We start from the raw sequence: 19,762 nt of genomic DNA, 5'->3' as shown, positions 1-19,762 counted from the left end.
AAGTTAGAAATATCCAAACCTGAAACGTTGTTAATCATTGTGTTACCGTTGAAAAAAGGTTATGAGTTTTCTAACTTCTAACTCGAGCTTAAGACGGTGAATTTGCTTCAAATTCGCAGAAAATATCGAAAATATTTGCTTTATTAGGTAAAGAAATCGAGTTTTTGTTTTTCCTTGTCAATGACGTAGACGTGCCCTGCGTAAACTCTGAAAACGCATCTTATTGTTTAAAAGAAATTGAGTTAATATAAAGGATAATAAAGGTTGCAAGCATGAACTGGCATGAACACACACCCCAGGAGCCACCTATCGTATTTTTTCCTTCAAATTCAATCCTTTGTTGCACTCTAACTTTTATTTCTCGACTTGGGGTCGCATATTTATTAATATCTTTAGGTCTTGAAAGAACCACCCCCATCCCCCTACAACGAGTCGATGAATACATCAAACAAGCTAAAAAATTAGTTTGGCAGCATTGCTGAAAAAGCGGCTAACTTCAGTAACTTTTCCTAGTTTGTATACGCAAGCGGCAAAGTTCACACTCTAGTCATTCATCTCTCCTTTCTCCTTTGAAATGCTTATTGTTAGGAGACAGAGACAGGCGCCATTTTCTTTCTTTTTTTAAGTGCTTTCAGCGCTTTAATGTTTTAAGTCTCTCTATTATTATGAATCTTACCTTGAAATCAATTAAATGTTTCGAATATTTCTTTGATACATGTCATGCATGCCAAGTGAATTGTTTTGCAAGCTGTACAAAATCTGTTTATTCGCAGAATCCAGTCCAAATAGATTATTAGAAATCTAAACAGCCGCCTTGTTCCTGCCGCCCACTTCGTTTCAGTCTAGAGTCAGCCACCGCGCCCACCGCCAGTGCAAGTCCTTTTTTCTTAAATTTACTGATTGTGAGCATGCGCGATACATAGCATAGCTTCTGATTCCTAACCTACCTTAACTTTACCGTGTAAAAAGGATAAAAAGAATAGTTCTAGACTCTTCCCGGCTGATCCAGTCTACGCGTGCGTTTGTTTTCTTTTTCAAATATATTAATGCGTACTGTAACATCGCACTGGGTTGTAATTCTGGAGAGGAAAAAAGTGATTGCATAGTTAAGATTTATTCTGTTCCCTACTGAAAATTGAGTTCTAGTTTTAAAAACTTCAAAGCACTTTGACAGTTTTTAACATGTTTGCTGTTATGGTTACAGGAAGACTTGTGAGTGAGCTTTACTTGAATTTTTTGCTAAAGAACTAATTCTTATCTTTTTTCCAATCATTTAGGCTCAGACACAATGCGAGCATATCACCGAAACGCAATCAGTCTTCACGATTCCCGACGCGGACAACATCAACCACATCGTCGTATTCATGACAGGCAGCGTCCCGTTCCCTGATGGCTTTGGTGCTCAGGTGTACTTCAGTTGGCCAGAACCGAATGCACCCCCAACGTGGTTGCTGCTTGGTCACCTGTCCAATGAAAAGCCATCTGCCATTTTCAAAGTGTCAGGCCTGAAACACGCGCCCAACACGGTCATCGACCCAATGCAGTTCGGACAGCAGCAGTTTTCTCATCTCGCACAGATTGGACTTTCTATCGAACCATTATTTACCATTCAACAGTCAACACCTGCCATCGCCTCGGAGCCATTTAAAGGGTCAAAGTTTGCGGAGTTCACGCAGAAAATGCTTGACAACTTTGTCAATTACTTGTCAAGTTTTGGAATCACTCAAGCCGAGATGACACCAACTCCTAATGAGACCTTTCTTCCTATGTCCAAGATGCAAACCTGGTATGCCAATTTCCAGCGCCGCCTAGCACAAAATCCGGACTTTGTCTTTTGTTGAAATTCGGACTTAAGCTGAGCAGCAGACTGATGAAGACTTAGGCTGCCTTTGAAATGCGATTGATTGTGTGTGTCAGTGCGTGTTTTTAAATGTTTCTAGAGGATTGTAAACTAAGTAAACAACTTTCTCACTTAAATTCCAGCTATACAAATTTATTTGCTGGCTTTCCCTGTTGACATTAAATATTTTTTTCAAATAATGATGTTCTTATTTTTAAATTGCTGTCCTGTGATTTGAATTTGAGTGAGTAAAGTCAGATGAATCCCCAGAATTAAAGATAAGGAACTAAAATGGATTTAATCATTATCTAGTTTGTAAGCGAATGTATATAACCTAATATATTTCTTCTCTTTTTCCAATAATGAAAGAGGAAAATTGCCCACGGAAATATTGGACTTCAAAAAAATTTTATTTCTGACAGTTATCTAATCTAAATGAATTTTTTCTAAGTTGTTCACAAATTACGTTTTCAAAATCAACTTTCTGATGCCTGAAAACATCTCCCATGTAAGACTTTTTAATATAGTGCTTTTAGAAATAATAAAAACGGTTCATAACACTCCATTTTTTATTTTCGAAATTCGCAAGTGGGCGCGCGCAATAATAATAATAATTCGTTGGTAAAACTTTATCTAAAAATCAGAGAATTCGCTAAATTTTTGTGGTAATTTTTAAAATATTCCTTGAAAGGGCTAAGAACAATTTATCTGTCAATAAAAGTTAAAGTAAAAGCAACTAACTCGATTGTCATAATTTAACTTTGACAGCTAGATAGCTTACTCATGGTCAGTCAGAAGCTATAAAAACGGAGACTTAAAAAATAAATAACACCATAACGCACGATTAATCAAAAATGCAGCTTTGCACATTAGTAATGTGTTATGAAAAATTATTAAACTAATTTTTTGCAACTGCCAGATATTGTTAAAATGGCAAAACCCAAAAAAATAATTGTGTTTAAATAGACAATTGTGTTGGCGCTCCTTTCAACCAATCACAGCCTTCCATTTTGAAATGCCATTCCTATGCTGCCATCGCCATCTACATTCGTATTCGTACACTGCTACCAACACGCAAAACATAACAGAGTGCCTCTTCTGAAAACCATCAAGACACGTGTTTATGATTATGGTGTCAGCGAAATCAGCCGCTGATTTTCTTGTTTAATTAGCACATTCACCCTACATCTACGGGAGGTTGATTTTGCTGTCCCTTTCGAACGCTTCATAAGCGAACTTTAATCCAAAAGAGTTAAAAGAGGTAGCAATACATACATCACGATGTAAGTGCTTGTTTTCATCCTACTTTCACTAGATTTTAAATTCAATGCTCGAATTTTTAATTTCAGGGGTAAATCGGTACCAGTGAAGAAAATGAAGGTCAAGGAGGGATTCAACCGATCGCGCCACAGCATGAACCCTGACCGCCCAAAAGAGGGTCTGAAAGGTGTTGCTAAACCAAGAGACAAATCCACCATCAAAAGACTGCAAATGTACAGAAACTTTAAAGCTAAACGAAACAGGCATGGCAAAATTGTTCGTGATGCACCTTTCCAGGGAAGACTACCCTCTGGAACAATGGCTAGGTACAGTACCTTGAATGAATTTGTAACAAAGAGCTTCATTGATTTTTTTTTATTAATTTTCAGGGTTGAACCAAGTCAAATGTGGTTTGGAAACTCGAGGGTTGTTACGCAGTCTGCATTGCAAACCTTTCAAAAAGAGCTTGGAGCAGTGATGAAAAACCCTTATCAAATGGTTATAAAGCCAACGACCTTGCCTGTCAGCCTGCTGAGTGACAGTAAGAAGGAAAGCCGAGTGCACGTATTGGACACTCAGAGCTTTGAAAGTGTGTTCGGACCAAAGAAAACTCGAAAGCGAGCCAGTATGACGCATGGTGACCTGGACACTATGGTAGCGGCCGCCAATGAAGTCAATCAAAAGTATGAAGTGGAGAAGAAGGAACAAGATTATGATCTGTTGAAGGACGAAGTCAATGCGGTCAAAAACTCGGCAAGAGATTGGATTATGGGAGCTGGACAGAGCAAGAGAATTTGGAATGAACTGTACAAGGTTATTGATTCATCAGATGTCATCCTCCAGGTTAGTTTTAACTGCTCAAAGGAGCTTTCTAAATTAAATGTGAACTTTTATTACACAGGTTTTGGATGCTAGAGATCCAGCCGGAACCAGGAGTAACCACATTGAAAATTTTTTGAAGAAAGAAAAGCCACACAAGCATTTGGTCTTCGTCTTGAATAAGGTGGATCTGGTGCCAACCTGGGTGACCCAGCGGTGGGTGGCCCTGCTCAGCAGCGAATATCCGACAGTTGCTTTCCACGCTTCTCTTAACCACTCATTCGGCAAAGGCACACTGATCAACCTGCTGAGGCAGTTCTCCAAGCTGCACACTGACAAGAAGCAAATCAGCGTTGGGCTCATTGGCTACCCCAACGTTGGCAAAAGCTCTGTTATCAACACGCTCAGGGCCAAGAAGGTCTGCAAGGTGGCGCCTATTGCTGGAGAGACGAAGGTGTGGCAGTACATCACCCTGATGAGGAGGATCTACCTCGTGGATTGCCCTGGGGTTGTGTATCCCAGTGAGGAATCAGACGCAGAAAAGGTTCTCAAAGGCGTTGTCAGAGTTGAAAATGTTCAGGTAAAGTGAATTGGTAAATTTCAATTGTAAGCAGATGTGCTCAATTTCTACTTTTCTCCAGGAGCCTGAGAGCTACATTAACGCCGTCTTGGAAAAGGTTCGCAGGGAGTATTTGGTCAAAACCTACCAGGTTGACGAATGGGAAACTGATGAGCAGTTCCTTGAAGCACTAGCCAGGAAAATGGGCAAACTGCTCAAGAAAGGAGAGCCTGATTTAAACGCTGTTGCTCGGATTGTCTTGAACGACCTTCAAAGAGGCAAACTGCCATTCTACGTCATCCCACAAGATTTTGAGACTCCACGCCTAGTTGAAGAGCAAAAAGAGGGAGAAGCCCCTGAAATAAAATCGGAAGAAGTGGAGGCTGAAAATGCGAAAAAAGAGGAGGGAAAGGAAAATGAATCAGTCACTGCCACTCCGATTCAAGTTTCTCAGGATCTCAAGAAAATCAAAATCGCAATCGACTTTGACAACGTTTGCGATGAAGACCCATCTGCTGAGGTTGCTCCAAAAGTGGACATTGATGAAGTATTGAAGCCTGAAGATATGCCGGAATTGGAGGGCGCGGTAACAGACGAAAATGAAAGCAGCGACGACGAAGAAGATGATGATGATGATGTAGATGCGACAGATACAGCTAGTGGAAAGTTTACTGTGTCATCGGTAGCCAAACGTAAGGCAGAAAGTGGAGAAAACCTCAAAGCTAAGGAACGGAGAGCACTGGAGAGAGCCCAGAAACGAAAGAAGATTGGTAGCAATTTCTATGAAGTTACGAATGTCAAGAATAGAAACAGAAATAAGATCAAGCCTGGTGCCAGCGAGTTGAGAAAAAAGAAATAGGACCTATTTGTTAATTCTCTAAGTTGGAAAATTATAAATTTAATTGAATTTTTAATTAAAAAATTAAAACCCATTTTTTATTTGAATTGCGCCAAAATTTAACGCCCACAATATCAGATTTTTTCTTAAACAAGTGCCTCAATGATTTTAATCTTTAATAACCCTAATGAATAAAGGAAGGGAAAACGTATCTGAGTGTTGAATTTTAGATTTGGCAGCTCTCGGAATAAGGTTAATCCGACGCGAAATTTTTTAAAATATTTTCCATTCTTTTGTTGCGGACGGGAAAGAATGTGTCATTCCATTAAAAAAAAATTGAAGATATATAGCATAATAATAATTATTATGTCTTATCAACCCGCCATACCTCAATAAAGTGTATGAAGACACTTAAATACCACAGTCCACGATTTCTGATTGGATAGCACAATACTTCGTGGCAACCATTGGCTGCTGTTTTTATGTTACGTCTCACAGGTCAGCTGACTATTCTTGTTATTTCCTTCATCAGTCGTAACACAACTACTGCTCTTTCGTCCTCGCTCAATTGCGAAGTAAATATTACACCAGGTAACTTGTTTTCTTTTCAGAATCATTCTAACCGAAATCTTATTTTAACTATCAATGATTCTGCGGATTAATGATTGTGAACCATTATGTATTCACACACTCAATTGCTTTGTAGGAAACTATGGTGTTGTAGTCCCAGCTCTCTCGATTACCCTCGATTATTACTCCCAATTTTGTAATAACTTTGTTTTTGTTTGGTTTTACTTTGATTTATCTCGCACAATCTCGCTTTTATAACACTACTATGTACTCAGTGAATTGAACTTATTACGAATTATATTTTTATGCATTATCCGTCTATGATACATACCTATTGATTGCATGCTGTTAAAGTTGTTTATATCATTTTTACCAAAAAAAAACCCCAAATAAGATAAGACAAGTGTTACGTTGATCAATTACCTCAAATAATTTTCGTTTATTATTTAATAGGAAAGGATCACCATGCCGATTTTGTACAGCGTCGTTGCCAGAGGAATCACGGTGCTGGCAAAGTATGCATCGTGCCCTGGAAACTTCTCTGAGGTCACGGAGCAGATCATTGCTAAAATTTCGCCAGATGATTCCAAATTAACATATTCCCATGGTAGCTTTCTGTTCCATTACGTCTGCGAGGACAGAATAATTTACATGTGCATCACAGACGATGTAAGTTGATAATTCGGGGTTTGAATTCAGTGTTAATAATTTCTTCACAATTGTAGGAATTTGAAAGATCTCGAGCATTTTTGTACCTTGGTGAAATCAAGAGAAGGTTCCAAGCTTCTTATGGATCTAGAGCTCAGACCTCCTTAGCTTACTCCATGAACACTGAATTTTCTCCATTCCTGGCCAATCAGATGGTACCGAGATAATATTATTTTTGTTGAAATTCAGTAATAGTTATTTTGTGTTCAATTTCTTAGAAACACTATTCTGAATCACAAGACGTGGACACAATTTCACGAGTTCACGGAGAGCTGGACGAACTCAAGGACATCATGGTTAAAAATATTGGTAACTATACTGTCATCTTTTTACTGTGTATCACAAAATTAATTTGTCCTCTAAAGACAACATGGCCATGAGAGGAGAGCGTTTGGAGCTTCTTGTGAACAAGACAGAGAATCTGAGTGCCAATGTAACTATATCCACTCATTAAAAAATAACTTTCTAATAAGTGCACACCTCTCTAGTCTGTTTCATTCCGAAAGACGAGCCGTAACCTGTCTCGCGCCATGTTCTGGAAGAATGTGAAACTGTACCTGATTGCGGCCGCAATAATAGTGGTAAGTGTGAATGTCTTCAGAAATAAAATGGGATTGTGATCACGTTACTTTCAGTTTGTAGTGTACATCATCATATCTCTAGCCTGTGGTGGCTTTGGTTGGGGCGATTGCGTTGCTTCGTCGACTCCGACTCCTGCACCAACCCCAGCACCAACAACCCCTCCTACAACAGCCTCTACAACTGTAAAACCTCCTCCTTCGTAATCTGCAACTTGCTGAGACCACACGGTGGCCACTGTGAGTATGCCTGACAAAATGCAAGTGCTTATTATGTGATTTTGAATGCCTCCAAAAATATTTTTGACGAAAAGCACGATAAGTTTCAAGTAAAATATCAATATTTCGTTTTATGACAAACATATATGTGCAGAAAACTGAGTTAATGTCGCTATTTAGGTTCTGTATCTCTAATCATTCATTTTAAGAAGTTAGTGTTTAACTGAAAAAAAAACGCAACTATTACCGTGTAATTGAAAGTACAGGAAGAGCTTTTTCAAGAGGCTGATTGTGCATATTATTTCAAATGATAGTTGGTATGCTCTGCTGACATTATTTTGTATCTCTGAGGTATTAATTGATGATCAAATATGAATAAACTTTAAATTAGCTGATATTTTATCGTTTATTGGTATCTTGAGAACCATTTGAAAGAAACCTTTTTGACAGTTGTAATTTTCATTGAGCTCTATCAATGATTTCCCTGCAAAAGTTACATTGTCATGGCGTGCAGTTGCAGGAGAAAACATGATCTCCCCACATTTGACTGAAGTGCAGAAAACTTTCTGTTAGTGGAGCTCTGAGAGTGACGGGTGATGTTTGGTTAAAGTTAGTTTTAATTATTCATTTTATTAAAATATATTTTGATAAGTGTAATAAGGATATCCAAATCCTGTGAAGTACAAAGTCAGAGCCCCTGGTTGCTGATCAACTTGAATGCGTTGAGCTGGTTCCTCAACCCGCGACGAGTCTTGTCCAAAGCAATCATTCGTGTATTTCGCTTCATTTGCCGCTTGCCCGGCTGAGCAGTGAGGCTGGTAAACTGCCCAAGCTCTGAAACCGTTTCCCTGAAGGCCCTGGTGCGCTCTATATATTCTACGAGCACAAACGTAGTCATCTCTTATGTCATCGTCCAGTAACGAATTGCAGTCTATCCCGCAAGCTCCACCAACGTCACCCTGAAGATGGCGATTTTTTTTAATTTTACTGCTCGAAATTAATCTCAAAAAGCACTCACCGTCTCACACCAATACAAGTCACTGATTTGGAAAATTCCGTGATCCTTTCCTTGGGCCAGGGTGCCAATAATAGAAGTGTTGTATCTTGATTCGTGCTCTGCAATGCAGACCCAGGTCGCGAGTTGCTCTGCTGGCACGCGCAAGCGGTCCCGGAGTTCCTTGGCAAGCTCGCAGCGCTCGTAAATCTTGCTGCACGCCGAGCCGAGCAGAGTGCAAATTGACAGCACGAGCAACACGTTTCTTGACGATCCTGGCATTTTCATTCAGCCGACTGCCAACACGCAGTTTCCGAGTGGTCCCTTTTATAGCAGCCACCGACCCTGCGTTCATGCAAAATAGGTGTCGTCACCAAACTGGTCACCTGGATGTGCGCGGAGGTGGCTACTAGGCTACTGACGCACTCGAGGAAGAGGCAAAAAACTCTTAAAAGATATCTTTGGATGATCGATCGATAGTTCATAAGTAAATAATTTACTTTTCCAGTTTATTTGTATTTGAAAAAAAAAATCTTGCTGTAATTAATGAGGAAATAATACTTTGCCTTTTTTGAAATACAAAGCACGAATTTTTTTAAAACAATTACGTGACTTTCTTCGATACAATACGGTTTGTTTTGTGAAGATAGTAAAATTCAAGGTTTTTATTTCTCATTCTCACTAGAAGAATATCTATTGTCTTATAAATGATAAATATTAAATGAAAGCGTCCTGGTCCCAGCAAAATTGCGCAACGTTCAACAAACACCCAAATTTTCATTGTCGAATTGATTGTTGACCTTTTCTTGCAACAAGGAAATTCGCGTTTGGTTGTTGAAAGTAACGCAATTTTGCCGGGACCAGGACGAAAGGGTATTAGGTTTTTAATTTTGTTCAAGCTGTGAACATCTCGATAATATTAAACATTAAAAAGATGTTGCCACTCAATGTACTTATTTGAGCTGGATAACTCGATCAAGATCAAGAAGTCCAAGATGCCGATACATTCCAGTCGCCCACTGACTCCTGTTGTAAACCTGATTTGAAACTGTATCTCCCAAAATACAGAAGTCTACTATAACCAGTTACACCCTAATTCCATATAAATGTTGGTGTGTTGCCAGTTTTAAATAAAACCATTATTTTTCTCAACAAAATATAATTTGTGCATATTATAATACAGATTAGCTTTTAGCATGCACATACATGTCAAAAAATCATAGATAAAATGGATTCAAATTCAATTTGAACAAATATGGAATTAAATTGGGATTTGACTAGAGGTAAATAATATCAATTTGACAAGGAAATGAAAAACGCTATATATATACAAATAAATTACAAAGCAGTAAACTCAATGCAATGATACAAAATAAAAATGGAAGACACTTTGTAAAATAAATACATACTTATTGATTTATACCAATTACGGGTCTTATTCCACATGAGTAAAATCGAGTTCAGGATTCATAGTATGGAATTGCGTGAGAGCGCGAACCTAAATTTTAACTGCTTGGGCTAAAATTAGTTGAGATGTGCGTGTTTCCATTACAGAGAATTTATAACAGTTTCTTGTACATGAGACTTGTCTTTTACCGTTCCAACCATTAATGATAGACCGATGTTTACAATAATCGTTTCATCTGAGCCGTTGTCTTTACATATTTAGCACACCCGTGACAGCAATATTAATATTTAGGGTTTAAATTCTACAATATTGATGGTTAGATGATTTCATCCATACTTCTCCGAGCAATACTACCGTTTTGATTGATTCTCGCACTAACATATAATAATTGTTCCCAGCCATACACATGGTACATACAAGATGAAATGTTAAAAAAGCAGACTTGACTGCTCAGACATGTCTTTTGATTACAACTTTAGATTATGCTCAAAAGAAAGTACCAAATATAACAGGTAAAGTTTGTTATCAGCAATGCAGTGAGTGCGAAATATTTTAAATAGATTTAACAAAGCAATACAGTGAGAGGCACCAAAGAGCAAAAGCAGAACGATGAAGATTCGTAGACTAGCACAATGCTTAAAATCACATAATTCTTAGATCATGTTTAATACTCTCAGAAATGTTCAAATATCCACCTAACGTTGTGTTTCAACTACTATCCTTGTACAATGCAATCATTGTATATTTTTGCGCATTAAATTAGGGCCAAATCTCAAAAGCATTTGAAGCATCTCTGGTTTCAGGCACCATGTTATTATGGTGAAATTTGGACGTCAATTTTGATGGCTGATTTTGACTGAGGCTCCACGGAATTAGCAATTAATTATCTAGGGGATCCGCAGCTACATAAATATATAACCTATCAATTTACCCATAAGCGAGCTACAAACAACAGACGCTGTTCATGAAGTGGGCTTCCTGTAGAAGCCAAAACTGGTTGATCTTAATGAAGAACTTAAGCTCCGAGGAAAATGTCAGGAATTTCAATTCAACATTATGAAAAAAGGACGCTTTTTAAGCTATAAAAATTAGCAGATATTTTTGCTTTTGAACTGCGAAAATGGGTTTTATCAAATATTACATAGGAAAACTAAAAACTTCAATTTTCTTAACACAACGTAAATAAGAGGGATGTGTTTCTTGAGATTCTTATTTGACAAACATTCTGTACCGGCATTAAGTTCACTTATTTAATTATTGTATACTAAAATTGATAATGATAAAATAGCTGACAATGAGCTAATCTGCAGGTTCCTCAAGTATATAATGAAATCCGAGGGCCTTTTTCTGCTTTTGTGCCACTGGCACAAAACGGTTCTTTTATTCCCCTTGCCCGGTACCCTCCCTGATTTGCCCAGTTGCTTGTCAATGCAACCGCCGAGCCGGAATGCCTACCTTGGTAGCTTTAAGTTACAATTGAACCCGTTTACCCCTAGACGCCGCATTCAATTCTTAAAATCAAAAAAGGAATTTCAACCATTATTGAGCTATATCTATCAACCATACTTGAGATGTTAAGCAAGCTAATCTCACAACACTACTTTAGGGTTTTGGGCCACTAGCCCTCTCAGATCAATTCCAATTTGAGCGGTTTAAACCATATTTAAATCGACATATTGCTAAGAGTTTCTAAAGGTGTTGTGCAAAATACAAATCGGCCCAGTCAAAATCAGCCATAAACAGTACAGTGGCAATTATACCAACAATTACCAAACCGTCAGGGGGTGAACTAGTCGTTGTGCTTTAACTACCATTATATTATAAGAGGCCATCCAGTCGATGATAAAGATACAACTAGACAATAAGTAAAATCGCCCGTAAGTGATCACAGTGCAGTGGGACTCGAGACAGGGCTGGAAACTGTCTGCGAAGCCTGGTGCGATGTCTGAGGTCCAGGGTCATCCTCGGAGGTAGGCGAACAGGCCTCCTGGTGGCTGGTCGGGGTCATCGGAGAGTGCACCTGTGATGATGGGCAGCTCTCCAGCGAGCTGGTTGCCTCCGACAGAGGCGCCACTTGCAGGTGGGTGCCGGAGGGGCCCGCCTGGTCCTGCTGCATCACCGACTCGTAGCTTGGGGGAGGGCCATACAAGATGTAAGGGTTCATCAGCTGCAAGCCCCCAGTTGCTTGCGGCACTAACACAGGGTCAGCTCTGGCTGTTGTGTATGAAGGAGGGCTGTCCAGGTGGTGGATGCCACCACGCGAATCTGGAAACAGTACATGAAATTCCTGTTATTTTTTTTGTAACAAATAAAAACTTAAACATTTTTACAATATTCAGTGTTTAAAAAGAAAGGCAACTCTAATTCTAGAATTAAATAGCTCAACGGCCTGGGAGGCGCCACTGGATGGTTTTCGCACCTTTCCAGTGGCTATAAGAACAAATGTAAGGCGTTTCAATAGACCTCGGTGCAGGGAGGCGAAAAGATGGCCACATAGGACCCAAGCTCCTCTGCAACAATTCAGACCCCATGCTATCCGTAGGTAATTTAGACCACCAGGATGTACTGACAATGAGTATAGTTTAAAGGGGCAAATAAATAAATCCAAGGCGTAACATCTAACAAGGACATACTAATGACTTAAAATTATCATCAGGGAATAATTAAGTAAACCTCCCATTCTATTAAATTGAATAATTAAAGAAACAACGAATTAAATATAAATTTACTCCAAAAACTGACCTTTCCACAGTCTATGCAGGATCAGTCTGTCTCCCGATGAGCTATAACTGACCCTTGCAACTTGAAACTGTCCTCCCTGAGGAGTGAGGTTATCGACAGTTGGGACTGCCATCGAGGAAGGACGAGAACGGGTCAGAATAGCTGGTCTTCGGGATGTTGCCATTGAGTTGTTTGTACTCGTTCTGGTCACCGAGGTTTGCGTCTCCGGAAATCGGTTCCTCAGCCAACATCGATACCACCAACCGCCTCCGGAGCAAAGCAAGAACATAAATATTACGAGCAGCCTGAAATTAGAAAGCGTTAGTCAAATTTTAGGCTCTGCTAAAAACCAAAACTAAATACCAATAATACCACAGTTGATAAAATTGGAATGCAGGAGAAACACAACATCCAAAATTGCAGCAGTACTCTGTCCGTGGGCATCTGCGAATACATATTGATAAAAACATTAGCGATCTCAACACAAATAGGTCCAAGGACAAGCTCGTTCTTACGTGTAAAACCTGGTATCGCCATTGACTTCATAGGCGCAGTACTTCGCCTCCACCTGTCAAAGTTGTTGTTTTATTACACTGACATAACGAGGAACAAAACCTTACCTCCCGTATTACAAATAGTAGGGCCAGGACTATAATATTTTCAGGGAACATTTTAGTTCATGAGCTGCCTGGCTCGAGGTCGGCGATGATCCAAAAGGCTCGCACGTACTGACTTCTGCATTCCTTTGAGCCTCGGGTATAAACAATTGAGTCAGAAAATTAAAAAACCTGAGGGTTTGCTGTCGGTTCGAGCTGTACTGGAAGTCAATCACTCGAATATTCAGGACAATTAATCCCTTTTTCCCTAGTCCCTTTAAGCCATTGAGCGAGTTTCTGCGACTGCGACTCGCCTGCTCAGTTATTTATTGTTTTCCACGCCCACTTTTTAGGACTGCAGCCCGCTAAACTAGTGCTCACGCATTATCATCGAATGTGTGAATCAAAGTTTAGTACAAATAGATGGTAAAATTATATGCCTGTAGTCTGTGAGTATAAAAATAATTTGTCTACCAGTTCAATCTGATGTTGCCTCGCCGACATTCGATCTGAATTTGTTGCCGCAACGAAGTAATGAAATTTACCCTTTATATTCAGCATTATGAAAGTAGACAACCTGAAACACACAACGGCAACCCAGGTTGCCTAATTTTATAATTGCAGGCGTTTTGTTTCGTACTGGTAGCCTGACAATTTTCGACACAAAAATGAGCGTTAAGGTATAGCTTTATAGAAATTTTCTATAAGACCCTTATTTACCATGAAATGAAATGGAAAAGTTAATATTTCCCAAGTTGTGCCATTTCAATTTTTGAGAAAATCGGCTCAAACGTTTGCGTGCTAATCAAGCGGCGGGCATAAACTGTCTCCTTATTGTAAATCCCGATTAATTTTTTTCCATTTATCTAACTTTTTTAGGATTTTTTTTTCTCACACCAATAGATAGATTGCGACGAGAGGGACTGAAATGAAGCGAAAAAATCGAAAAAAAAAACACATAAATGTTTAGAGAAATTTGTCTGAAATTTAACTTCCTCGGTGCTGATACAGTAATAATTGCTCATTGTAGGGATAAACTTTTGCAAAATTTCACAAATAATTAACCCAATGAACTTCTTGCTAAAGCCAGCAAAACAAAATGTTCTTAATTTTTGGCCTATAAAGCTCTCTTAAATGAAAAACGTTATTTTAAGGTGATATATTATGTGTTCTGTTTTATTGTTATATTTCATGTACATTATTTAATTTGTAATAATTCATAATAAGGGCTTCACAAATTAAACAATCCATTAATAGTAGTAAGCCTATTATGGTAATGTAACATGATGTTAGCATGATATAGTGCCCATATGTCTCCGTAATGGTTTTTATAATTCGCATTACCTACATGCGTCATCGGTCGAGAATATATTTATAATACAGCGTGTCTGTGTCCGTGTTTTCATTTTCTTTCCTCTCAAATACATAGTGAAACTCTTTGAGATGCGGGCGTTTTAATTTTTTAAAATGTTGCCTTTCGCCACGGGTAGCTTTTTGGTAGTTCGTAAATACGCAGTATCTAACCGAATAATACCCTAGTGATATACACATCTTTTAATAGTCAACATTGTAATAAATGTACCTCGTGATAACAGCACAGTGCGCCTGAATATAATTGTATGCAGCTTGCGTAACAACTGTAATCTCACCGAAAAGAAAAACCTGAATTTAATTGCGTACATGCACGTAAACGGTGTGTCCTCTCTTTCTTTATGTTACAACAACTTCTCAAATAGAAGGCAGACTGTTTTTATGATAATATTATTACACACATATAATATTTATCAGCAGGCAAATCCAGGTAAATCGAGATTACAAAAAAGGGAACTAAGGTTATTCCGCTTGCGTGGGTGTGTTTTTTCGTTCATATAATAGTTATGCGACTGTATATCATTCGGACCAACAAAACGTCGATGAATCAGAATTATGCAACACTCATTGATGCAGTGGTTACATCCTCGATAATCAAAGTCTCTGCTACAGACTCTACATTCATTCACCTATATTACAGAATGAGTCTCATTTCGCGTTTCATTTTAATTAACACCGATAAACCTGCGGCCGACGAGCGGCGCCGCGACGCGCCAAGCCTGTTGCGCCGGGCGGCGCCGCGCGTCGCCTGCCGTATTGTTTCAATTACACAGTGCAAAAAATACATCCGATGGAGTTCGTTCTATTATTGTATTTTTCCTCGAGAGACGCAATCGCCGTCTGACGCCGGGAAAGCAGCCGCGGGTTTCGCGAACAGGTTCGCTCGTTCTCGCACTCGCACACTTCCGGCGCCGAGCGCGTGTTTGCACCCCGCGCACCTTATTCTTACTCCACATGCGGATTAGGCCATTTGATTTGCAGCCGAATTTCGCGAAACCCGCGCTCTTTTCCGCACGCCAGGGGGTCGGTCGAATTTGGGCAGCGAAGCCGACTCCACGCGTTTCGTCAAAATGTACACAAAAACACACATTTCTGGGTATGTTATTAGTGGTGTTGATGACTTCTTTTGTCGCAAATTTTGCTCAGTAAACAACTAGTTTTATTGAATGTATTAGAGAGATCGTGTTTTTCATGCCCAGGTCTAAAATATAGAGGAGAAAGCGGCTACCAACGAGAGACGTGACCAAAGACCGAGTTTTGAGACTTGCGGTCGCCACACAGCTGGAGTGGGACTCTTTTCGCAGATACAGACCCGAGGGGGCGGTGGTGGTGATCGGTTGTACATGTGGTCGAGACATTAATACGATAATATATAAACCACACAGTAAAATGGGCTCGAATCAAAGTAGAGAAGAGGTCTGTATCTGCGATTAGGCGCCCGACTTGGTGGGAGCGGCGGCGGCGGCCGCTGGAGCTGCTGCAGGGGCTCCTGCTGCTGGTGGTGGTGCTTGCTGAGGGGGCAACTGCATTGGGTACATGCCAGGTGGGTAGGCGGGCTGTTGAGGCTGGTCGGGCATGAACTTGGCTAGAACACGGAGAAGGAAAATATGAGCCCACTCTGCCTGGCACCAACTGCTGACAAAATCCATTTTTTTTTCTTCAATTCTCTAATTTGAAACTTGTTGTAATTTTGAGAATGGATGTTGTCTTCTGCTGACGACACATAAAATTTTACAAAATATACATTTAGCCAATTAAATACAGTTACAGCTTGGAAGGGCGCTTCGGGCGGCGCCAAAAATAACAGAATTTCTTGAGGATCGCCCAAATATACAGCTACTCGCACAAAATGTAAACGAAAACCAACATTACAACCAACATAGATATAGAGTATTATGTAATACAGACTCTGCGTTAATTCTGATTTTTGGTCTGCTGCAAAAGAAACCAGAGGATTACGGATCGTCGAATAGATTTTAAGGTGAGAGTGGCTGAACCAAACGCTGGGGAGAGTTGCTAAGTAAGTCAAGAGTGTTTACATAGTCGACAGTGAGAGAAAGGGGACCAGAGATTCCCTAGGATTTGGTTTTTCAACATTTTTGAAGCCGTCCCTTACGAGGGGTGAGAAGAACGTGTGTGTCTGTAGAAGAACTATTAAAATAAAACAATAAACAAGGAGAAAATACGCAAAATTATATATAGTACCTGTTTCAAGGGGACAGAGCAATGAGGGAAACGATAAAAAAATGCACAGTTACGTGTGTGATATGAATATGGCGATGTTGTCAGTGTGCAGTTTCGGCAAGATGCTATATATTCTAAATCACGTTCGTCTCTGAAAAGCTAACGCGATTCTGCGAGGATTTTTCAAAGGCGAAAGTGTGCGTCTCTAGGTATGTGTGTGGTTTCTACTAAGTGAATGATATAGTCATCATTATGAAATAGTATCATATATATATATAATAGAGGTTGGTCGTCAAAGAGCTCAGTACAATTTTTCATTAAGCCAAGAAGCAGCAGCAGATCAAAATTTGTGTCATGCACTCTCTTAATAAAATTCAATGTTCTTTTTTATTTTTATTTTGGAGCAAAATTCGACGGAAATCTTGTAGTTTCAAACGCATTCCGTTTTTTTGTCTCCAGAGTCCATAATAGTAACACACTAAGTTTTTTTTAAACAATAACACTCAACACACATCACAATACTACAGTCCATTACATGCGGAACATGACCATACTTTTTACTGTCATTGACACGCATTCTAATCAAAATCCACGCACGAGCAGTAACACACAGACTTTTCAAATCATGCACACGTTAAAACAGCAATACACGGAAATATCATTTGGCTCTGGACCTTTTCAAAGAACGTTGGCACCAAATTCAGGCTGCGAATAAGAAAGTAATTTTAACAGTGAAAGCGAAGCAGAAACTGAGATGTTAATTTAAATCTAATCGCCTCTTAAAGGAGCATGCATTACAAACGTGCAAAGAAACAAGTCCCCTGCATTTAGTACAAAGTCGAAACAAGGAAATATATTTGCCAATATAGCAACGGTATATAGAAATATTACTTTTTGTAAAAGATAGAAACACGGATTTTTTTACTAAAACCACAAGAAGGATAGTATAATATAGTCAAGGTCGGAACACGGACGCAACCCAGAGCATTTAATTTTTGTTTGTTTACTAGACTGAATTCAGAGCAGCAAGACCGAAATCGATAAATAGGGCTGTTTGGCTTTTAAGCGCGAACAATGCGCTGGGTTGCAGAGACACGACAGATACACAGCGATCTAACACGCTGCTAACCTGCCTGTAGATATGGAGGATTTAGATTTTCATGGCCTCGCTTATGCACCCTGTGTGCTCTTACATGAAGTTAGCTGAAAGTGAGAAACAGACGGTGATGCGCGCTCAGATTATTTTTCTCCCTTGACTGGAGTGGGATCAGTGATATGAGCGAAATCGTACAAAAATCATCTCTTCTTTAGAAACCTGTCAACGACTCATTTGGCGTTTTTAGCTTTACTTTGGTTGTAATGTCAGCATATCAGCGTTCTCGACAAACGAGACAACTCTTCTTTCATATTTCTGCGTCGTTATAATTGTGGAAAGGAGGAAAAATGCTATACTTACACACAAGGATCGCAATAATCACGAGGCCAATGACTCCCATAATAATCATCATCTGTGAATGGGATGCAAAGTTATTTTTTATAGAGTTAGCCTTGGATGAAGCTAACCTTGAGATTTTGCAGCCAGAATTTCCTCTTGAGCTTTCCTGCTTGCTGTTCAAACTGCGAAGCCCCTTGCTGCAGCGCATCTGAAAGGAAAACAATCATTTTGATCTGGTTTTCGTCAAGGTAAAAGCAAGTCCTCACCCGCTCTGTCGTCAAGCTCTGAAAGTTTCTGATCTCGCTCCAGCACCTTCTCTACATTGGTCTTCATAATATCCACCACCTGAAATGATTTTAAAATTCAAATTTCAATGCTCATACTGATAATTAAGATTTTCAAGGGAAATCAAAATTGCAAAAATAATAATTTTAAAAAAGGTTATGTTCCTTAGAATACCTTCTCTCGTAAGTATGAGTATTTCACATTGATTTTTGATCAAATGACGGGCAAGAGATCATTTCCATATCTATTTTAGAACCATTTGGAAATTACGGATTTGATTTTTTTTATTTTTAACTGAATCATGTTGCGTAAATTAATGGAGGGGGCTGCATAATTTAACGAGGCCATAGTGCGTTTCTCGACACAGTCACGTTTTATGTAAGTGGTTTAAATATCAAAGTTTACAATTGATCGAATTTGACAGTGTCAGATGGTGCAAGAGTTATTGTCCCGTTTTTCATCGCGGCGATTAAAATTCGTGGTAGTGAATGCTAACCTCATCGACTTGTGCCTGCGTCTGTTGCAACCTTTTCTGCGCAGCAATCTGTTGAGGTGTCCTTGGTCCTCCGATGGGTTCTCCATCAGGGCCTATTTGGGGTTCAAGGACGGTGGGAGGACCGTTTGGGGGAGCTCCAGATGCCCTGAAAAAGTTCACGCGTCAAGTGTGATTGGATATGGTGCGTGCACGTGCGTGCGAAAGACATACATTTAGGTTACGCAAGTGAAAAAGGGAAAAATGATCTCGTCCTCTGCAAATGTCGAATTGCAAAACATGCTTTGATTAACTTAAGCGGCGATCGTGATTTTCCTTGTTCACCTAATTGCGTCTCCAAGCGGCGTGGGAAGTTATTATTGTTGGAGAGAAGGCAAAATGGGATTGCCGCCGACAAATCAATCAAGGGAGGAATCGCCCACGTAAAAATGAGCGCCTCCTCCATGATTTGACACCTACATTCTGCTCCCTTGCCTGGCGCTATGGATTCAAGGACCGGTGCGTGGGACTTTAATCAAATCCCAACGACCTGATCGGTTCATCAAACCGGATCCAATGCAAATAGGCGTGTGATCGGTTGGACGAAAAACCGAGCGAGTTTTATTGAGGACAAGGTGGCGAGTTCCGCCAGGCTGACGGCAAAAATCGACCCAAAGCACAAGTTGTGGCTGAGAGGCTAGGGGCTGCGCCCCCCGGCGAATCCGGGGGGGCTCGGTAATTGGTTTCGGCGACTACTTACATGTTAACTGCTAGTTTTTGATCGCAGCTGAATGATTTTGGAGCTGCACAAGGGAAGTATTGATATAACTGTAGAAGTCAAGAACAGCACACCAAGATACTTGCAATCGCCGCTCGCGCAATCGATAGCAGCAGAAGCGCCACTT

The 19,762-nt window shown here is 39.8% G+C and overlaps 6 protein-coding genes across 11 annotated transcripts; 3 read left to right on the top strand and 3 right to left on the bottom strand.

Moving 5' to 3' along the window:
• Nucleotides 1–961: 961 nt before the first annotated feature.
• On the top strand, nt 962–2,037 carry LOC135937627 (protein OPI10 homolog). Its single transcript, XM_065480789.1, has 2 exons — nt 962–1,212; nt 1,278–2,037. The coding sequence occupies exons 1-2, from the start codon at nt 1,183–1,185 to the stop codon at nt 1,839–1,841; spliced, it is 594 nt and encodes a 197-aa protein (XP_065336861.1). The 5' UTR covers nt 962–1,182; the 3' UTR covers nt 1,842–2,037.
• An 896-nt stretch (nt 2,038–2,933) lies between these two features.
• On the top strand, nt 2,934–5,406 carry Ns2 (nucleostemin 2). Its single transcript, XM_065480784.1, has 5 exons — nt 2,934–3,123; nt 3,190–3,426; nt 3,490–3,943; nt 4,002–4,499; nt 4,561–5,406. Coding segments are annotated over exons 1-5 (1,968 nt in total). The 5' UTR covers nt 2,934–3,121; the 3' UTR covers nt 5,338–5,406.
• A 353-nt stretch (nt 5,407–5,759) lies between these two features.
• On the top strand, nt 5,760–7,786 carry Vamp7 (Vesicle-associated membrane protein 7). Its single transcript, XM_065480788.1, has 7 exons — nt 5,760–5,907; nt 6,340–6,555; nt 6,612–6,749; nt 6,813–6,903; nt 6,960–7,027; nt 7,083–7,175; nt 7,230–7,786. Exons 2-7 carry the CDS (start codon nt 6,352–6,354, stop codon nt 7,377–7,379), a joined length of 744 nt encoding a protein of 247 aa, XP_065336860.1. The 5' UTR covers nt 5,760–5,907; nt 6,340–6,351; the 3' UTR covers nt 7,380–7,786.
• On the bottom strand, nt 7,779–8,719 carry LOC135937628 (lysozyme C-1-like). The gene is made up of 2 exons (XM_065480790.1): nt 8,410–8,719; nt 7,779–8,350 (listed from the first exon to the last, which is right to left on the bottom strand). Exons 1-2 carry the CDS (start codon nt 8,671–8,673, stop codon nt 8,024–8,026), a joined length of 591 nt encoding a protein of 196 aa, XP_065336862.1. The 5' UTR covers nt 8,674–8,719; the 3' UTR covers nt 7,779–8,023.
• Nucleotides 8,720–9,523: 804 nt separating this feature from the next.
• On the bottom strand, nt 9,524–13,451 carry LOC135937625 (uncharacterized). The gene is made up of 5 exons (XM_065480787.1): nt 13,135–13,451; nt 13,030–13,082; nt 12,878–12,958; nt 12,536–12,819; nt 9,524–12,058 (listed from the first exon to the last, which is right to left on the bottom strand). Exons 1-5 carry the CDS (start codon nt 13,183–13,185, stop codon nt 11,679–11,681), a joined length of 849 nt encoding a protein of 282 aa, XP_065336859.1. The 5' UTR covers nt 13,186–13,451; the 3' UTR covers nt 9,524–11,678.
• A 2,243-nt stretch (nt 13,452–15,694) lies between these two features.
• nSyb (neuronal Synaptobrevin) lies at nt 15,695–19,762 on the bottom strand. 6 transcript variants are annotated; one of them, XR_010574608.1, is made up of 8 exons: nt 19,618–19,762; nt 18,882–19,026; nt 18,367–18,445; nt 18,229–18,308; nt 18,122–18,173; nt 17,795–17,868; nt 17,340–17,370; nt 15,929–16,066 (listed from the first exon to the last, which is right to left on the bottom strand). XR_010574608.1 is itself a non-coding variant. In XM_065481735.1 (7 exons), coding segments are annotated over exons 1-6 (363 nt in total). In that variant the 5' UTR covers nt 19,620–19,762; the 3' UTR covers nt 15,929–16,066; nt 17,340–17,365. The 6 variants fall into 6 exon arrangements, 2 of the variants coding, with proteins under 2 accessions (XP_065337806.1, XP_065337807.1); XR_010574610.1 differs by having other exon boundaries at nt 17,799–17,868; XR_010574607.1 differs by lacking the exon at nt 17,340–17,370 and having other exon boundaries at nt 15,927–16,066.

Source organism: Cloeon dipterum, chromosome 2 (genome assembly GCF_949628265.1).
Source record: "Cloeon dipterum chromosome 2, ieCloDipt1.1, whole genome shotgun sequence".
NCBI classification, from domain to species: Eukaryota; Metazoa; Arthropoda; class Insecta; order Ephemeroptera; family Baetidae; genus Cloeon; species Cloeon dipterum.
This window is presented reverse-complemented; position numbering and strand designations above follow the sequence as displayed.

Coding starts and splice junctions, on each gene's coding strand:
- Ns2 (XM_065480784.1), top strand. Junction 3,944..4,001: donor CATCAGATGTCATCCTCCAG/GTTAGTTTTAAC, acceptor TTTATTACACAG/GTTTTGGATGCTAGAGATCC. Junction 4,500..4,560: donor TCAGAGTTGAAAATGTTCAG/GTAAAGTGAATT, acceptor ACTTTTCTCCAG/GAGCCTGAGAGCTACATTAA.
- LOC135937627 (XM_065480789.1), top strand. CDS start 1,183: ATGTTTGCTGTTATGGTTACAGGAAGACTT. Junction 1,213..1,277: donor TTATGGTTACAGGAAGACTT/GTGAGTGAGCTT, acceptor CCAATCATTTAG/GCTCAGACACAATGCGAGCA.
- LOC135937628 (XM_065480790.1), bottom strand. CDS start 8,673: ATGAAAATGCCAGGATCGTCAAGAAACGTGTTGCTCGTGCTGTCAATT. Junction 8,351..8,409: donor ACTTGTATTGGTGTGAGACG/GTGAGTGCTTTT, acceptor CGCCATCTTCAG/GGTGACGTTGGTGGAGCTTG.
- Vamp7 (XM_065480788.1), top strand. CDS start 6,352: ATGCCGATTTTGTACAGCGTCGTTGCCAGAGGAATCACGGTGCTGGCA. Junction 6,556..6,611: donor ACATGTGCATCACAGACGAT/GTAAGTTGATAA, acceptor TCACAATTGTAG/GAATTTGAAAGATCTCGAGC. Junction 7,028..7,082: donor CAGAGAATCTGAGTGCCAAT/GTAACTATATCC, acceptor ACACCTCTCTAG/TCTGTTTCATTCCGAAAGAC.
- nSyb (XM_065481734.1), bottom strand. Junction 18,446..18,881: donor CGCAGGCACAAGTCGATGAG/GTTAGCATTCAC, acceptor AAATCATTTCAG/GTGGTGGATATTATGAAGAC. Junction 18,309..18,366: donor AGAGCTTGACGACAGAGCGG/GTGAGGACTTGC, acceptor TTTTCCTTTCAG/ATGCGCTGCAGCAAGGGGCT.
- LOC135937625 (XM_065480787.1), bottom strand. CDS start 13,185: ATGTTCCCTGAAAATATTATAGTCCTGGCCCTACTATTTGTAATACGG. Junction 12,820..12,877: donor TATCAACTGTGGTATTATTG/GTATTTAGTTTT, acceptor TTCTAATTTCAG/GCTGCTCGTAATATTTATGT. Junction 12,059..12,535: donor CCTGCATAGACTGTGGAAAG/GTCAGTTTTTGG, acceptor TACTGTTTCCAG/ATTCGCGTGGTGGCATCCAC.